Source organism: Helobdella robusta (assembly GCF_000326865.2).
Source record: "Helobdella robusta unplaced genomic scaffold HELROscaffold_23, whole genome shotgun sequence".
NCBI classification, from domain to species: Eukaryota; Metazoa; Annelida; class Clitellata; order Rhynchobdellida; family Glossiphoniidae; genus Helobdella; species Helobdella robusta.
Window position 1 is genome coordinate 423408 of NW_008704216.1, and position 20000 is coordinate 443407.

A 20000-nucleotide genomic window follows, 5' to 3' on the forward strand; every position below is an offset into this window, starting at 1 on the left:
CGTGCGTGTGTGTGTGTGTATGTGTGTGTGTTTGGAGGGGTGAGTATAGATACCGAAGTTAAGACGAGAAGAGTCGAGTACATGTTGTCAGCGTCGAATTGAAGGTCCAACCTGACAACCCTATCCTTCGTTGAGATATTCAGTGGGGTGAAATCAATGCAGAAGTTCATCTCATGGATGTAGGTGATTAGTGTCTTTACATTTCTGGCTGTGTGGCATTTTGATATGAGCTCATCGCGGCTGTCGTGATGATGATGATGATTTGATGTTGATGTTGATGGTGGTGGTGGTGTTAAGGATGATGATGATGAGGAGTATGTTTTGGATGTGGGAGAGATGGTTGCTAGAGATGACGTCATAAATGTTTGGGAGTTACGATTATGATAATAGGTTTACTCATATACACAAAGACAGAAACAAACGAACGAACGAACAAATGATCGTACAAACATACAAACAATCAAACAAACAAACAAATATACAAACATACATGCATAAATACTATCATACATACAATCATACATACATACATACAAACAAACGAACGAACGAACGAACAAACAGACAGGCATAACTTCCTCTCCTCCCCACTAACATCATCTGTTCACTGGCATCTTGAAAGAAATAATCCGTCCAGAGATATTCAACGAGGCTGGACCAATGGCATTCATGCTCTGTAAACTTACAGTAAAACTTTATTATTATCTTCTGGTCTTCAGTTTTCGGAGTTATAATGGGATTCGGAAATTGGACGAAGAATATTTCCATGAGTATCGGGACTATGATGTGATCATGATAGACCCGACCGCATTCATACTGTCCGAAGCATACGAAGAAGCAAAAATATCCGTACAAAACTTGTGTGTTGGCTGGTTGGTTGGTTGGTTTGGTTGGTTGGTTGGTTGGATGGCTGGTTGGTTGGTTGGTTGGTTGGTTGGTTGGTTGGTTGGTTGGTTGGATGGCGGGTTGGTTGGTTGGTTGGTTGGTTGGTTGGCCGATTGGTTGGTTGGTTGGCCGATTGGTTGATTGGCTAATTATAATAGAATTACCAAAATTTTAAGAAAGCAAATGGCGTAAAATTTAAAAATTGAATAGTTTGCTCTTCATTCTCACCGGGATCATGTGCACTGAATATAACGCGGTTTTGATCGAGAATTTGAACTTTAGTAGCTTCCTTCCCATCGTGTGTTTCGCATTTAATGGTGGCGTCCTTTACCATCGTACTGTGTACGTGAACTTGGTACTGGTACACGGTATCTGATTGGTTGGTTGGTTGATCGGTTAACTGATTGGTTTTTGAAGGATTGGTTGATTGATTGGTTTTTTATTGGTTGGTTGGTTGGTTGGTTGGTTGGTTGGCCGAATGATTGAGTGGGTGTTTGAATAAATTTATTAACTCTGCAAATCAATTTAATGAGTTAACAAAAGCATATCAGACAATAAATCAATCAACCAACCATCCAACCAATTAACCAACCAGCCAACTAACCGACCAACCCACCAACCAACCAGCCAACCTATTTCGACAGTTTCAAAGGGCACATGCACTCCTCTCTTGAAAAGATAGACCTTGAAGGGCAAACTTGCCTGGCCCAACACGCAAAAAGTTTTTGGCATATCGTTTAAGCAGAATGTGATAGTGGTTTTCGGCGGGGCTATTTTCATGAAATTGAATACTTTCAACTGTGGGCTTATAAGCACCGCTTTTATTCCGTCTAATATTTCTGAGAAGAGTTTATTTAAAACGTCACAATACTATACCTTTTGTCATGTTATGCTAATGCCAATCAAAAGTCATATATAATTTAGATTTGAAAAAGCTGAGCAATAATTTTTACTGCGGACTTGAAATGAGAGTTAGAAAGAGGGAAAGAGAGAGAGAGAGAGAAAGAGAGAGAAAAAAAGAGAAAGAGGGAAAAAGAGAGAGAGAGAAAGAGAGATATGTGATGAGTAAATGACTAACTTTTATCTCCTACTAGTCTAGTCATGTCATCTGTTATGTTAAATACTCCTCCATCTGATGATGATGATGACAACGATGATGATTATGAAGATGGTGATGATAAAAAAGATGATGATGACGATGATGATGGTGATGGTGATGATGGTGAGGATGAGGGTGATGGTAATAGTGAAGGCTCGGATATTATTGCTATCCTTTTTTATGTTGATGATGATGATTTTGCTGGTGATGATGTTGATGATGCGCATAATATACAACAACAACAACAACAACAACATCAACAACAACATCAACAACAACATCATCAATAACAATATCAACAACTTACGGTAAACCATGAATGAGTCTTTATCTGGATATGAATCAAAATTAAGCGCTATAAAAATGGATTTGACGTATGCAGAGTATCCAATGTCTATGGTGACATTTTCTTCCCCGCCATTCATATACACTTGATAGAGTTTTGTCTTCGTTTTAAAGAATTTTAATTTCAATTGGTCAGTAGTCATTTTTATTGGCAAATGAATGAATGAATGAATGAATGAATGAATGAATGAATGAATGAATGAATGAATGAATGAATGAATGAATGAATGAATGAATGAATGAATGAATGAATGAATGAATGAATGAATGAATGAATGAATGAATGAATGAATGAATGAATGAATGAATGAATGAATGAATGAATGAATGAATGAATGAATGAATGAATGAATGAATGAATGAATGAATGAATGAATGAATGAATGAATGAATGAATGAATGAATGAATGAATGAATGAATGAATGAATGAATGAATGAATGAATGAATGAATGAATGAATGAATGAATGAATGAATGAATGAATGAATGAATGAATGAATGAATGAATGAATGAATGAATGAATGAATGAATGAATGAATGAATGAATGAATGAATGAATGAATGAATGAATGAATGAATGAATGAATGAATGAATGAATGAATGAATGAATGAATGAATGAATGAATGAATGAATGAATGAATGAATGAATGAATGAATGAATGAATGAATGAATGAATGAATGAATGAATGAATGAATGTATGAATGTATGAAGGGATGAATGTATGTTTGAATGGATGCATGGAGGAATTAATGAATGAACGAATTAATAAACGAACGAACGTTATATTGCTGATCTTTTATGAACATTTTCAACTCTTCAATTAGTGAAAAAGTGTCGATCATATGATGCACGTAGCAACCTATGAATGAATGACCGAACGAACGAAAGAATCAACGAATGAATGAATAAATGAATGAACGAACGAACAAAAAAATGAATGAAGAGATAGACAGACATAACAGTTTTATGACAAACCTGGATATATAGCATCCCACCTCTGCCCTTGGAGCTCTGGATACATCGATGCATTTGATGCTTGCCCCACTATACCAACCGGAGAACCTATTCTAATAATAATAATATTAATAATAATAATAATAATAATAATAATAACAATGATAACAATATATAGAATTAATATTAACAATAAAAATAGCGCCGAAAGGTGTTTAAGCATTGATAAGCGAAGTCTTAGTCCTGTATTATTATTATTATTATTATTATTATTAATTTAGGTAAATTTTATTATTATTGTTTTTTGCTGTTATTATTATTATTGTTGGGCTGTTGCTTCTATTATTATCATTATTAATGTTATAAACTGGAATTTCAAACAAATCATTTAAATATATGTATATATATATATATATATATATATATATATATATATTTATATATTTATTTATTTTTATTTTTATTTATTTATTTTTATTTATATTTATTTATTTTTCTTTATTTATTGATATAACTAGTAATTGTAAACAATTAAACGATAAAAAAGGGAAAACCCGTAATAAAATAGAAAAACAAACAATGACGATTCATCAGCTCCCACTATAGCGCTAGTCTAGAAATACATCTGTATATAGATAATATACATTCAAACTATATACATATGTTTGTTTGTATGTATACACACACATACACACGCCACACACACACGTACACACACACACTAACACACAACACATACACAGCTCGTTCAAAATTTAAAGTTAAAAAGCGATGGCTTATACTGACAGCGACACTTATCATTTTATGTGATCGAAACAGTCGAAGTAGTTTGGGATGGTTGGTTCAGTTCATCTTGTCGTTCGCCATTTGGTGGATATTTTGTACGTATTCAGCCTATGAATTATTTCTTTTTTACTCTTACTTTTTTTTACTCTTTCTCTCTCTCACTTTCTCTTTATGTTTATCAATGGTTATTCATAGTTTCATCGTTAATATAATGCCTCGCTATAATTCTATCGCTAAATCTGCATTTGCTTTTTCTGACCCTTTTCTCTGGAACTCTCTACCTTCTTCTCTGACTACTTCTCCGTCACTTGCGAACATCAGAGCGCATCTCAAGACCCACCTGCTTGCAAAATTCATTGAGGAGCGCTGTTGAACATCGCGGAAATGGCGTTTAGAAATATATTGACAGATTGATCGATCGGTCGATTGATTGATTGATTAATTAATATTCTTATAACAATAATAAGAAGAAGAAAAAGAACAAGAAGAAGAACAAGAAGAAGAAGAACAAGAAGAAGAACAAGAGGAAGAAGAAGAACAAGAAGAACAAGAAGAAAAAGAACAAGAAGAAAAAAGAACAACAAAAATTTTTTTATTATTCAAACAACAACAAACGACGTATTATTTTTTTAAAGTTTATTTCCAACAAGCATCTAATTACAAGCGGAATGTTTATTCTTCAACGATTGCTATCATACAAACTGTACAATATGTACAAAGAATATCTATTTATAGTAAGAGAAAGAGACGGAGAGAAAGGGAGGGAAAGAAAAAGAGAGAGAGAGAGAGAGAGAGAGAGAGAATTCATGTGTATAGATATTCATAGAAAAAAATAGAGATACGAAGCAAGAGAGAGAGAGAGAAAGAGAGAGAGAGAAAGTGAGTAAAAAAGATAACGATTGATAGACAGACAGAAAAAGTATAGGAGAGATAGAGGAGGCGACAGAGAGATATAGACAGACAGACAAATATAGACAGACAGATGCAGTCAAACAGACAGGAAATGAATGAAAAAAGAGTAGAGAGAATGAAGAAGTAGAGAGAGAGAAAATTTTTTATAAAAAATGCATTACGTTAGTGGCACATTATCAATACATCGATTTGTCAATCTGTAAAAAAATAAATAATTCAATTAAAATTAAAACAAACAAACAGACAGACAAACAAACAAACAAACAAATATACAAACAGACAAACAAACAAATATACAAACAGACAAACAAACAAGCAAATACAAAATAAACTTAATTGTCTTATAACCGTTTTCATAGAGACAAGTTCTAGAGGCTTGTCAGGGTTGATTTTGTTGTTTTTATTATTATTATTCTCATTATTGTTGTTGTTGTTACCAATTATATAAATTCTGTTGACGTTTTTGTTATTATTTATGCAGCGCTTCTTTTTACTAAAAACTTCCTTCAACTTATGGGCCAAGCTCGGCTGACAACAGACAACAACCAAATCATCATCAACATCGCCAAGGACATCGTTATCAACACCGCCAACGACATCGTTATCATCACCTTTGTTGCTGTTTGTTGTTGACCAAGCGGCTGTGAGAGAGAGAAAGAAGAGAATTAGAAAGAATTGTTGTAATGTTGTAATGAAGTTCAAAATCATCAAAATGGCTGCTAATACCACCACCACCGCTACTACTACTACTACTACTACTACTACTACTACTACTACTACTACTACTACTACTACTACTACTACTACTACTCTTGCTGTTGTTGCAGCTACTACTACAGCTACCACATACTACTCTTGCTGTTGCTGCTTATTATTTCTACTTCTACTAATATTAGTGTACATAAAAGTAATAACATTACAGAATACTATTACTAATTAGTTAATTAATTACTGATTAGTTAATTGATTGTTAATTAGTTAGTTAATTAAGTAGGACTCACTTGTTAGGTAGCTGGCTATCAGTCCGACAATCATGGTGATAGTGAAGCCGAGGAGAGGGTAGTGGAGGTAAGATAGTGAGTAGATGAGGGAGAGGAAGCTGTTGGGTTGATGATGGTAATGATGATGATAGTGATGATGGTAATATTATTATTTTCAATGATACCAATTATTAATATTATTACTATTATTGTATTAAAAGAAGTAGTGGTAGCAGTAGTAGTAGTAGTAGCAGTAGTAGTAGTAGTAGTAGGGGTAGTAGTAGTAGTAGTAGTAGTGGTAGTAGTAGTAGTAGTAGTGGTAGTAGTAGTAGTAGTAGTAGTAGTAGTAGTAGTAGTAGTAGTAGTAGTAGTATTAGTAGTAGTATGTATGTATTTGCGTTACTTACCTTTTGTTATTGTTATCATCGGCTTTAGAAATACTCATTGTTGTTGATGATAACGACGATGATGAAGATGATGGTGAAGTCATATCAGATAACATTGTCAAAATTGTATAACCATGATCACTACTACTACTACTACTACTAGCTGCTTTCGCTGTAGCTGCTGTCGTTGCTGCTGCTGCTGCTTCAAAGTAACTACTACTACTAATACTATAGCCATAACCATCGTTATTGCTACTATTATTACTATTACTAGCTGCAGTTGTAGTATTATAAAAATGACCAAAATCGCCAAATACAGTTGATGTGGTTACACTAAAAAAATGATCAGTGATGTTGTTGTTGTTGCTGTTGTTGTAAAACGTTTTGTTGCAAAAATCAACATTTGTCGGCAAAGTAACGCTGTGTTGTTTAGTAACTATTGAACCAATGGCAACCCATGCCGTTAATATGGTCCCCACCGTGCAGCCAATCACAGCTCCCTATAGGTGTTGTTGTTGTTGTTGTCGTTATTATTGTTGTTGTTTTTGCTGTTTTTGTTGTTATTGTTATTGTTGTAATTATGTTCGGTTAAAAAAAAATGTATAAATAATTGTCGGAGGAAAAACACTTATTTTCTATCGATCCGTCATCATCATCATCACCACTACACAAATCATCATCACCACCACAACCATCATTACCACTATCATCACTACTACCATCACCATCACCAACTACATCGTCATCATCATCATCAGTAGCACCTTTGCAGTTGAGCATTTGAAGAAAAATCCTAAAAAGTATATGGCTATGCAGGGGCCAATGAATGTCCCCATCACTGAATTGACCGCCTGTTCAATAATAATAATAATATTATTATTATTATTATTATTATCATTATCATCATCATCAGTTGCAGTAGTAGTAGTAGTAGTATTAGCAGCGACAGAAGTAGTAGTAGGAGCTGACGCCGAAGAGAAAACGCAATAATAATAATAATAATAATAATAATAATAATAATAACAACAACAATAATAACAAATGATAATGATAACAATAATAAAAAGTGACCTTGACCTTACCTGGAGCACGTGACCTCCCATGTAACTGGCCACAAAGGCCATTCCGATGGTCAGTATGCCGAAGAAGAATACTGTTTGATGGAAAATATTTAATAAAATTTCATCATCGTCATTGTCATCATCATCACCAACATCATCATCATCATCCCCATCAACATCATCTTCATCATCGTCATCATCATTATCGTCGTCACCACCATCATCATCATCACGATCATAGTCGTCATCATAATCATCATCGTCCGCGCCATCATCATCGTCACCATCATCATCATCATCGTGACTACCGACCCAGAATTTTGGTGGCGAGTGTCTTCCGGCTATCACTGAAGTTGCGCCGTTGTAGGAACTTCTTGAGCAGGTCGTTGTAGCAAACGGCTGCCAGTGAGTTGAGCGAACTCGAGACTGTGCTGGTGCATTTTGGCAGAAAAAGAAAGTGGTACTATCATCATCATCATCATCATCATTGTTATCATCATTGTTATCATCATCATCAACAAACCAGCCAGCCATTCAACCAACTAACCAGCCACCTACCAACCGACCGACCAATCAACCACCCAACCAACTAACCCACCAACAAACCATTCAGCCAACCATCATCATCATCATCATCATCCTTATCATTGTTATCATTGTCGTCATCATCGTCATCGTCGTTATCATCATCGTCATCACCATCGTCATCATCATCATCACCAACCTCAGCGCTCCGCCGTATAGGACGGATATAAATAGCCCGGGAAACCCTGGATAATTCAGGACGTCCATTATAAAGTGGGGCAACAACTGATGATGATGATGATGGTGGTGGTCATGATAGCAATGATGACAATTAGAATGATGATGATGATGATGATTTCATCTCGTGATTATCATCATTCACATTTCATTTCGTTTTGTTTCATTTCGTTTCATCCACCATTATTATCATCATCGTCGTCATCATCGTCATCATCATCATCATTACCATCCTGATCATCATTATCAGTACCTGATTGGGCGTGGTTATGAGCTTGGCTCTGATTGGGTCACAGCCGATGACGTCATAGTAAGCGAAGACGACCATGCCGACGGCTGTCACGATGCCCAGTATCAACGTCATCAGGATGGCGTTAATTATAAGTGACCTATAATTTTTTAAGTAATTTTATAATCATAATTATAATTATTATTATTGAATGCTACTACAACTACTACTTCTACGGTGACTACTACTACTACTACTACTACTAATAATAATAATAATAATAATAATAATAATAATAATAATAATAATCATAGGACGAACCATCTTGCTTTCGCCAGACTATCCAATCCACAGTACCTCTGGACCGTGGTCTGACCGATGCCGAAGTTGTAAAAGGAGACGAAGATACCATTTATGAAGGCAGACCAGAAGGTCGTGCGTAGGGCGGGGTTAGGATCCATGCTGTGTTGTGATTGGTCGAGAAGGTTGGTTGGATTGTTAAGTGTTTTTAAGGCTATCAACTCCATAATCATCGTCGTCATCATCATCATTATTATAATTATAATTATTTTTATTATTAATATAATTATTATTAATTATTCATACTTAAAGAGCTCTAATCTGTTCATTGCGATGTTTCGTTGCCATATTACCGACGGTCCACCAGTTACAATACTGCCCTGCTCGGAAGGAAGGAGTGAGTGAATGAATGAGTAGATGAATGAGTAGATAAATGAGTGAATTAATGAATTAATGTAAAAAAGAGTAAGTAAATGAATGAATAGATAAATGAAAGAAGTACTGAACACCAGATGAATGAATAAATTAGAAACTAATTATTCAATCAATCAATCAACCAGCCAACAAACCAATCAACCAATCAATCAATTTAAAAACCAACCAACAACCAACCAATCCAATTAACCAACCAATCAACCAACCAACCAACTAACCACAATAACAATGGCAACCATTCCGGTAATAAGACACAGTCCCTGGAAAACATCCGTCCATATAACGGCCTTCATTCCACCCTAAAGATAAAATATTATTTTTCTTATTCAATCCTTCATTCCTTCATTCATTTATTCATTCATTCATGTATTCATTCATGTATTCATTCATGTATTCATGTAATCATTCATTCATTCATTCATTCATTCATTCATTCAATCATTCATTCATTCACTCATTCATTCATTCATTCATTCATTCACCCTTTAATACTAACGAGTGTAGTATACACGGTAGCTATAACGGAGGACAAGACAATGAAGACCCACATTGGAATGTTGGTCACCCCCTCTAGGGCTACTGACGGCCCGTAGAGGACCACCCCCAAATAAACTGTCTTTGGTGATTGATGGATGAACGAATAAATGAATGAATGGATGGATGATTGAATGGATGAATGAATGAATGAATTAACAAGTGAGTGTATAAATGTGTGAAAGATTGCACGACTGTTGGATTAATTAATGAATATACAAAAGAACGGTCAAAACGTATAAAGATACATACATACATACATACATACATACATACATACATACATACATACATACATACATACATACATACATACATACATACATACATACATACAAACATACATACATACATACATACATACATACATACATACATACATACGTATGTACATATATACAAACAAACATACAAACAACACGCATACATACCATGTATACAATCATAGTGATCGATCCGACCAGCTTGACTCCTTCAGACTTAAATCTTTTCTCCAAGTACTAGAAATAATAACAATAACAATAATAATAATAACAGCTTATTATTATTATTATTATTAATATTATTATTATTATTATTGACAAATGGACAATAGAAAATTACAAAAATATTGTAGCACTTTTGTTCTTTCTCTTTTTTCCTCTCTTTCTCTCTCTCTTTCTCTCTCTCTCCCTCTCCCTCTCTCTCTCTTTCTCTCTCTCTTCATTACTTATTTACCATCACCAATTTTTCAATCCTCATCGTTATCATAGCCACCACCACCATCATCATCATCACCTCGTATGAACTCGTGACCCTGAGGTTATAGAAGAGGGGGACGATGACGATGGCTGAGATGATGCTACCGATCCAGATACCGCAAATGACCATGGCGAACTGCGTGCCCCGCGTGTGTACTTCCGCTGGCTGACCTGGTCACGTGATGATGATGGTGATGATGATGGTGATGATGATGATGATGATGACGAAGATGGTGTGGTGGTGGTGGTGATGATGTTGATGACGATGATGATGATGATGAAAGTGTAGTGGTGATGCTGATGACGAATTTTATAACAATCGAACGCCAAAACACATATCTTGGTACAAATACATGTGCAAACTTCTAAGCTTAACAAACAGCAAATTGATGAACACACAAATCAAAAACACACAAACAAACATACAAACAAACATACCACACAAACACACCAAAACATACAAACAAACACACAAACACGCGCATACAAACACACCAAAACCTACCTAAAACAAGAACAGCGCTAATGAACGACAGCGTAATTGAAACGGAAACCGGAAATAGGTGCAATTTCCGGTTTCCCATCAAAAACTCGTCTGCCGATTTGTTTTTTCTACTTTTGTAAGCGTGATATAGACCAATGGCAAGAGACACGATAAGGAAAAGAAGAAAAATGATGTAGTCGGCATAGTGAAACATTGTATATATGTTTGTATGTTTGTTTGTATATATGTTTGTTTGTTTGTATATAGGTACGTTTGTTTGTTTGTTTGTTTGTTTTCAATTGAAGATGATTGCTTTTGCTGTCGTTGTTGCTGTTTTTTCCCGCTATTTTCCTGCTGTTTCTGTTGGTAGCATTTAAATATAAAGTAAAAATATAATAAATAATAATATTAAATAAATAATAATATAAATAATAATAAAATAACAATAATAATAATGAAACCTTTTCTTTCTCCCTTTCCTTCCAAAAATATAAAAATGTCTTTACTAAGTAATTGATTACAACGGCCCTCAAACTCACTCAGTAGCAAATTCATTAAAATTTACAACTTGCAGATGGTCTTTATATACAGTTCAAGAAATTGGTTAACTACTAGAGAGAGAGAGAGAGAGAGAGAAAGAGAGAGAGAGAGAGAGAGAGAGAGGGAGAGAGAGAGAGAGGGAAAGATAGAGTGAAAGAGAGATAGAGAGAGTACGTTTTAATGTTTATCGTGTTACACTGGTAATACCCCGATCATTAGCATGGGTTTTCAGTCGTTTACAATTAACTAGGTAGGATGTATACCAATTATGTTAATTAGGCTAAATTTTTGCTTTCGTATTTTTGCAGGAGAGAGAGAGAAAGAGAATGCGTGAAAGTTAATGATGAGAGAAAGAAAGGAAGAAAGAGAGAGAGAAAGAGGGAGAGAGAGAGAGAGAGAGAGAGTAAGAAACTTTGTCTTTTGAATTATGTCCTGTATGTTTTAGCACCCTCTGTGTTTGTCGGGATCTGACTTTTCAATGAGAAAACCAAAAAAGGCAAAGTAAGAATCAGAGAAAAAAAAGAGAAAAAATTAAAAGAAAAAGACAGGCAGAAAAAGTGAGAGAAAGAGAGAGAGGGGGGGAAGAGAAAGAAAGAGAAAGAAAGAGAGAGAGAAAAAGATAAAAGATAAAAAGAGACAGGGCGAGAGAGAGAAAGAAAAAGATATAATAAAAGAATACAGAGAGAAAGAAAAAAATATAATAAAAGAATACAGAGAGAAAGAGAAGGAAGAAAGTAAGAGAAGCGGAAAAAAAAGAGAAATTTTTTTACAACAAATTACTCATTACGGACTAAATGATCATTTGAGACTTGAGAGGGCAGGCTTTTGTTAGTAATTGAAATGGAATTCCAAATGATAATTGCAAGGATGGTGTTTCCGTCGTAACAACAAATAACAACAACAACAACAACAACAAAGAGTTATTATTGTTGTTGATATTATTCTTTTTATTATTGTTATTAATCACATGGTTTCGTGTGTGTGTGTGTGTGTGTGTGTGCGTGCGTGTGTTTGTGTTTGCGGGCCGATGAATTCAGTGGCAAGTGATCTAGTAAATGTATATGAATGTGTGTGTGTGTGTGTGTTTTTTCATGTAGTGTGTTATATTATTTTATTTAATCTAGTACTCTGTGAGTGTGTGTGTAAAAAATGTGTGTGTGTGTGTGTGTGTGTAAAAAATGTGTGTGTGTGTGTAAAAAATGTGTGTGTGTGTGTGTGTGTAAAAAATGTGTGCGTGTGTTTGCGGCGGATGAACATAGTGCAAGTGATTGATCTAGTAAATGCATATGAATGTGTGTGTGTTTTTCATGTAATGTGTTACATTTAATCTAGTATTCTTTGTATGTGTGTGTGTGTGAAAGAGAGAGAGAGGAGAGAGAGAGAGAGAGAGAGAGAGAGAGAGAGAGAGAGAAAGAGAAAGTATGTGTTTATGTGTGCATGTTTATTTTTAAAGTTTTAACATAGCTCTGCGATTGGTACTGCTTTGATCGTTTTAAAAGAAGAATTTCTTTCGGTATAACTTTTGTATGTCTGCTTCTTTTTTATTTGGTTACCAGTCTTAAAATCTTCGCCGTCCTCATCATCATCATCATCATCACCATCATCATTATCATCCCCATCATTATCAATACCACATTTCAGCCCGGCGTTTTAACAAACATATAATCACCGCTATCATACTCGTCATTTTTCTAGCCATCATCATCATCATAGGTACTATTGTATCTCATTGATAGTCATCATCATAGTCATCATCATCATCGTCGTTCGTTTCGTCATCATCATCATCATCGTCGTCGTCTTTTTGATCTTATAGGCTTCTAAAGAATTGGTCACACATAGGCAGTTAACAGACAATCTTCCAAAACACATTTTCTTCTTCGTCGTCGTCATCATCATTCTGCACCTTATCATCATCACCATCGTCAAAAATAGCGTAACTACTACTACTATCATCACTACTACTACTATCATCACTACAACTACTACTATCATCACTACTACAACTCCTACCACTACTACTACTATAACTAACAAAAAATAATAAACTGATAATAGTATGTAATCTTCATTAGTTCATCTCTCCAGCTTTTGTTCATCTCTTCATCCATATCCGCCCGGTAGTTCGGGGAAAAACCCACGCCAAAATATGTTGAGAAACTAATTTTGGGGGATTCCAATGAGTTTATTTATGGAATTCATTATTATTATTATTATTTCTAATCATATTTTTGCTTAAATTATTATTCCACGTTTTTATTCATCATCGTCGTCGTCATCATCATAATTCATCATCATAGTCATAATTATCATTATAATTCATCGTCATTGTCATAATTGTCATTATAATTCATCATCATTGCCATAATTAATCATTATCATCGTCATCATCATAATTCATCAGTCATAATTATCATTATAATTCATCCTCGTCAAAATTACCATTAAAATTCATCATCATTGCCATAATTATCATCATAATTCATCATTATCGTTATAACTATCATCATAATTCATCGTCATAGTCATAACTATCACCATAATTCATCATCAGTCATAATTATCATCATAATTCATCATCCTCATCATCCCCGTCGTACCTACACTAACAATAATTATAATGATTAGCAGTGGGGCTAATTATGTTTGCGTTATTACATATATTAAAATTAATTGCTGTAATGTTGCTATTATTAATAACATTTTGGAATGAATGAATGGACAAATGAACAGTAATAACGAATGGAATGGTAATTTGGTAACAGAAATCCAGATGTCCTTGATATATAATACATGAGTGTTGACGTACAGTTCAGTTATCATTATACTATAGTTCGATTTCTTTGGAATTTTGGCCTGGTATATTTAATCCAGCGTGTGTGTGTTAAAGATTGATATTTACACACACAGACACACACACACACACACATATAAACACACACACATAAACACATACAAACACACACACATAAACACACACAAACACACACACATATACAAACACACGCAGACAGACACACACAATTTAAGCCGATGGTTTTTTTTTACCAGACTTATGTGGTATAAATTTGCTAGAAACTCCTCAACAAGTTTTATAGGTTGTGTGTGAACTATTATAATACGTGCTAAATCATTTTGTAAGCTTATATTTGCCATATATATACGGATCCATATAATTATATGCGTTATATAAAAGCTTATATATGAGTTTATGTACGATGTTTAATTACAACATGATAATAATGATGACAATATTAATAATAATTATAATAACAATAATAATAATAATATTAATAATAATAATAATAATAATAAAATGAGTATTCACGTTTATGTAAAAAAAATGCACTAATCAATCAATAAATAATAAATAAATAATAATAATAATAATAATAACGTAACGAGAGAACTGAACAAATTAATGAACGAACAAACGAACGAGCCATTGATTGTAGTATAAATAAAAAAATACACAGAAGAATGGATGAATGAATGGATGAATGAATGAATGAATGAATTAATTAATTAATGAATGAATGAATGAATGAATGAACGAATGGAAAACTAGATTTATAGAACGAATGAACAAAAAAACGAACGAATCTTCAGTACGAGAAAAATTGAACAAATAATTAAAAATAAATTAACGCGATGTAGAACTTTAAAAAATGAACAGTTGATATATATTATGGTATCATGCACAGACGCGCACACACGCACACACTCACACAATTATATATATATATATATATATATATATATGATATCAATATTCATTTATTGAGTTGATAAATGATAACACGAGACAGTTCAGGGTTATAATGTATATACATTGTATAATACATATTCAGCACACATACACACAAACAAACACACAACACACACACACACACACATACAAACACACGCACACACACATACAAACACACGCACACACACATACAAACACACGCACACGCACACAGGTAGACAGGTTACAGTTGAAACTCTTGCTGCGTTATGGCACTCAAATCTTTCATGAGTCCTTCCAGGTTATTCATTTCCGCACAGAGGTCTTCTGTCGTGAAGGATTTCTGTAAAGGAATGAATGAATGAATGAATGAATGAATGAATGAATGAATGAATGAATGAACGAACGAAACAATCGATATTACATATAATCTGCTAATATATACGTACCATATTAACAAGGATAATAATAATGGCATAAATCATGTTGACTATAACATCAAAACTTCAACCGTCTGTTAAACGAAACAAATCCAATTAATTTTGACGCTCTACCCATCGAAGGTCCGATTACAGACATCACTGTAGAGGAGCTTATGGAAGCTCTGAAAGCTATGAAAGATGGAAAGGCAGCAGGGCCCTCTGGACTCACAAATGACATTATCAAAGCATCTGGTACTGTAGGTATCCAAACGTTACTACAACTTTGCCGTGAAATCTGGAGAAATTGCTCAATGCCGACTGAATGGAACTATAGCATGACAGTTCCTCTATACAAAGGCAAAGGTGATCCATTGAACTGTTCATCATATCGGGGTATACGTCTGTTAGAACACTCCATGAAAATTGTCGAGAAAATCATTGAAAGAATATTAACGTCGTGCATCACAATCGGAAATTATCAATTTGGTTTCACAGCAGGGAAATCAACAATTGATGCAATTCACATCCTTCGGCAACTGCAAGAGAAGTACCTCGAAAAGCATCAACAACTATCACACATTTTTGTAGACCTTGAAAAAGCATTTGATCGGGTTCCCCGTGAAGCAATCAGGTGGAGTCTACGTCGACAACTCATTCCAGAATATCTTGCTCGACTTGTGATGGAAATGTATACGAATACTAAGACTCTTGTCAGCACAACGGTTGGAAACACAGATGCATTTGACATCGGCGTTGGAGTTCACCAAGGCTCGATTCTCAGTCCAATATTATTTATAACTGTGATGGAAGAAATCATAAAACCGATACACACTGGTGACATTTGGAATCTAGTATATGCTGATGATATCGTTTTAACAGCCACGTCTGAGAAGAATGCAGCACAGATGTTTGAAGATTGGAACACCAGACTCGCCGATCATGGATTCAAAGTCAACATCAGCAAAACCAAAGCAATGAACACTGGTGAACCCATCCAATCCACAGCTACTGGACGATGGCCCTGTTCAGTTTGTAAAGCTGGTGTAGGTAACAATTCAATCAAGTGTCAGCAGTGTAACCAGTGGTGTCACAAACGTTGTTCAAAAATAATTGTTTTTTTATCTAAAATGTCTAATTTTGTTTGTCCTGCTTGCATCAATCCACAACAACAAATTCGAAATAGCACTGTTTTTGAAGCCATTAAAATAGAGAAAGTCACATCGTTTCAATATCTAGGGGATGTTCTGGATTGTACTGGAACAGCTTAAGCTGCCGTTCGAGCACGCATACGTGCAGCCTGGAATAAATGGCATCTCCTTGCCTCTATATTGATGCGGCGTGACATCCCACTACCACTACGATCAAGACTTTATAAATCTGTGATACGTCCGGTGTTGTTATATGGTGCAGAAACATGGCCAATGACAACCAAACTGGAACAACAACTTCAACGAACCGACATGAAAATGCTCCGATGGATGCAACGAATTAGTCTGAAGGACCACATCAAATCTACCGAAATCCTGCGTCGTGCTGGTTTAGATGATATAAAGGACGAATGCCGGCAACACCGTCTGCGGTGGTTTGGTCATGTCAAACGAAGTGGAAACAGTGCCATAACTTATCTTGCAGTTGTTGAAGTACCTGGCACACGTCCCAAAGGCCGTCCAAAGAAGTCCTGGTCGCAAACAATCGAGCAAGACATGAAAGCTCTAAATTTAAATGAAATGGATACAACTGATCGTCTAATTTGGCGCAAAAAGTTGATGGCAAAGAAAACAATGTCCTACCTCGGGAAACCGGGTCTCTGGACGCAAAACGAAGATTGATTGATTGATAACATCAAAAATAACAATAATAACAACAACAACAATAATAATAATAAACTAACAGTATCAGATACCAGATCGTTGCCGGCAGCACCCTTGGGTCTTGATGACGTTGTTGATGACGTAGGAGGCGGTGGAGGAGTTCCCGTGTTCTGATTGGCCAGAGATCGAGCTAGTTCCGGTAGAATTATGGGTAATTAGTTATGATTAAACCAAAAAAGGCAAAGTAAGAAAAAAATAAAAGAAAAAACAGGGAGAAAAAGTTATGGTGAATATTGTCCTCATCATCGTCATCCTAATAACCTGTCAAATTAATGAGCGGGGGTGTGTGGGCGTGTTCAACGAAGCCTTCGACAGCTGCCATTGGCCGGTGGTCTGATCGAAAGTTTACAACTTTTGCATGAATTTGCATAAATTAACGAATTCGTTAAGTTACACTTATAATCATATACCTACACACAAACAAACAAACAGAAATAAAAACAAACGAACGAACGAACGAACGAAAGAACAAACAAACGAACAAACAAACGAACGAAAGAACGAACGAAAGAAAGAACAAACGAACGAACCAGGCTGAGGCATAATCCCGACATTAACTCTCGGCGTATTGTTAACGACATTCTGTTGTTGATGGTATTGCAGAAACGGCTGCTGGATTTGCGGATGAAGTTGCTGCTGCTGCTGCTGAACATGCAGTGGATACAAATGTTGTTGTTGTTGTTGGTACTGCTGTTGTTGCTGTTGTTGTTGTTGCTGTGTTGTATATTGAGTCCGCGGATAGTTTGGTCTGATCATGGTCGATGATGAAGAAGAAGACGCTGGTGGAGTTGTGATGGCCCCGTTCGTTATCATGTAGGCTGTTGTGTGTCAGGGTGATGAGAATGATGAGGATGATGAGAATGATGAGGATGGAATGATGAGAAGGACGATGTTTTTTTTGGAAGATGATGACGATGATGAGAATGATGAGGATGGAATGATGAAAATGACGAAGAGGATGAAAGGTGACAATCTATGATGATGAAGGTGATGGTGAAGATGTAGGGTTTACAACGTTTTACAAATACTATTCAGTCATACTCTGTTTAGTTACAGGTAAATTTTTGAGGCGAAATGTTTTAACACCCGCAACAAACACACACACACACACACGCACACACAAACACACGCACACACAAACACATATACAAACAAAAATGCCATATATCATAAACAAAGTCGTGTTTGATGAAAGTCTGAACTAAACTGACCAAAAAGCATACAATATTTAACGTTCATGCAAATATATATCGATTCACATACAAACATACTCTCTCTCTCTCTCTCTCTCTCTCTCTCTCTCTCTCTCTCTCTCTCACACACACACACACACACACACACACACTCACACACACACTCACACACAAACACACACACACACATACGTTCTTTCATAGACACAGATGACGAGTCATGAGCGCCAACAGCACAGCCACTTAACAGCTTATTTCGAGACACATTGTTGTGGTTGCTGGCGTACCTATGCCTCTCGGTATCGCTAAGTGCGTCTGTGTATTTGTATTTATCATCATCATCATCGTCTTCGTCATCTTCATCATCGCTATCGTTTTCAACAACAACATCATTATCATCATCACGAACAACAACAACAACATCATCATCCTTATCATCATCATCACAAACATCATCATCATCACAAACATCTTCATCATCACCTTCATCAATTGATGAGGTATGTCGTGACATCATTTCGGTCAATTCGTCTGGATCTTTTTCTGAACCTTTTTTTGTATGTATGTATGTATGTATGTATGTATGTATGTATGTATGTATGTATGTATGTATGTATGAATGAATGTATGAATGTACGTACGTATGTATGTATGTGTGTATGTATGTGAACAATAATAAACACCAACAACAACAGCAACAACAAAAATAACAACAACAACAAAAATAATAATAAAAATAATAACAATAACAATAATAATAATAATAAACCTTTCAACTCCAGAAAACTCCTTCCGTGTGTGCATAGATCAGGCGGCGGTTTATTCATGTTATTCCTCTGCTGCTGCTGATGATGAAGATGCTGATGAGGATAAAGATGACGATGGTGGAGATGATGGCTGTCTAGACTGTTGCTGTGAACGGCGCTGTTGTTGTCGATGTCTTCTGGCTTGAGGTCGTTGAAGTTGTTGTTGGTGGTGGTGTTTGCCGGCAGGTAGCCGCTGTCAGGTGTGGTGGTTGTGGTTGCGTTTGTGGCTACAGTTATCTATCTATCTATTTATCCATCTATCCATTCATCTATCTATCTATCTATCTATTCATCTACCTATCCATCTATCCATTCATCTGTCCATCTATCTATCTATCTATTCATTCATCCATCCATCCACACATCACAAACTTCCTTCTAGAATCCTCCTTCCCCCTCCTCATCATCATCATCTTCCTCCTTCGCCGGCAGACCAAGGTCATCGCTATGACGACCACCAGTAAGGTCAAGGTCGCGATGATGCTGATGATGATCCACAGGACATTCGCCGGTATACTCAAGGATGATGATGATGACGAA

The 20000-nt window shown here is 35.5% G+C and overlaps 2 protein-coding genes across 2 annotated transcripts in view; both read right to left on the reverse strand.

Moving 5' to 3' along the window:
• Positions 1-7718: 7718 nt before the first annotated feature.
• On the reverse strand, positions 7719-11112 carry HELRODRAFT_79055 (hypothetical protein; the record flags this gene model as incomplete). Its single annotated transcript, XM_009018878.1, has 10 exons — positions 7719-7845; positions 8139-8224; positions 8430-8565; positions 8727-8867; positions 9012-9088; positions 9362-9439; positions 9637-9752; positions 10102-10174; positions 10452-10585; positions 10920-11112. 10 exons carry the CDS (start codon positions 11110-11112, stop codon positions 7719-7721), a joined length of 1161 nt encoding a protein of 386 aa, XP_009017126.1.
• A 4178-nt stretch (positions 11113-15290) lies between these two features.
• Positions 15291-20000, reverse strand: part of HELRODRAFT_191617 (hypothetical protein) — a gene marked incomplete at its 5' end in the record, with an annotated part of 12184 nt that continues 7474 nt past the window's right edge. The window contains 8 exons of the mRNA XM_009018879.1: positions 15291-15511; positions 17482-17591; positions 17723-17794; positions 17992-18279; positions 18847-18969; positions 19138-19203; positions 19424-19653; positions 19833-20000. The exon at positions 19833-20000 is cut by the window's right edge and continues 64 nt beyond it. Of these exons, the coding sequence (XP_009017127.1) occupies positions 15413-15511; positions 17482-17591; positions 17723-17794; positions 17992-18279; positions 18847-18969; positions 19138-19203; positions 19424-19653; positions 19833-20000 (1156 nt within the window). The 3' untranslated portion in view covers positions 15291-15412. The remainder of the gene's footprint in view (positions 15512-17481; positions 17592-17722; positions 17795-17991; positions 18280-18846; positions 18970-19137; positions 19204-19423; positions 19654-19832) is intronic.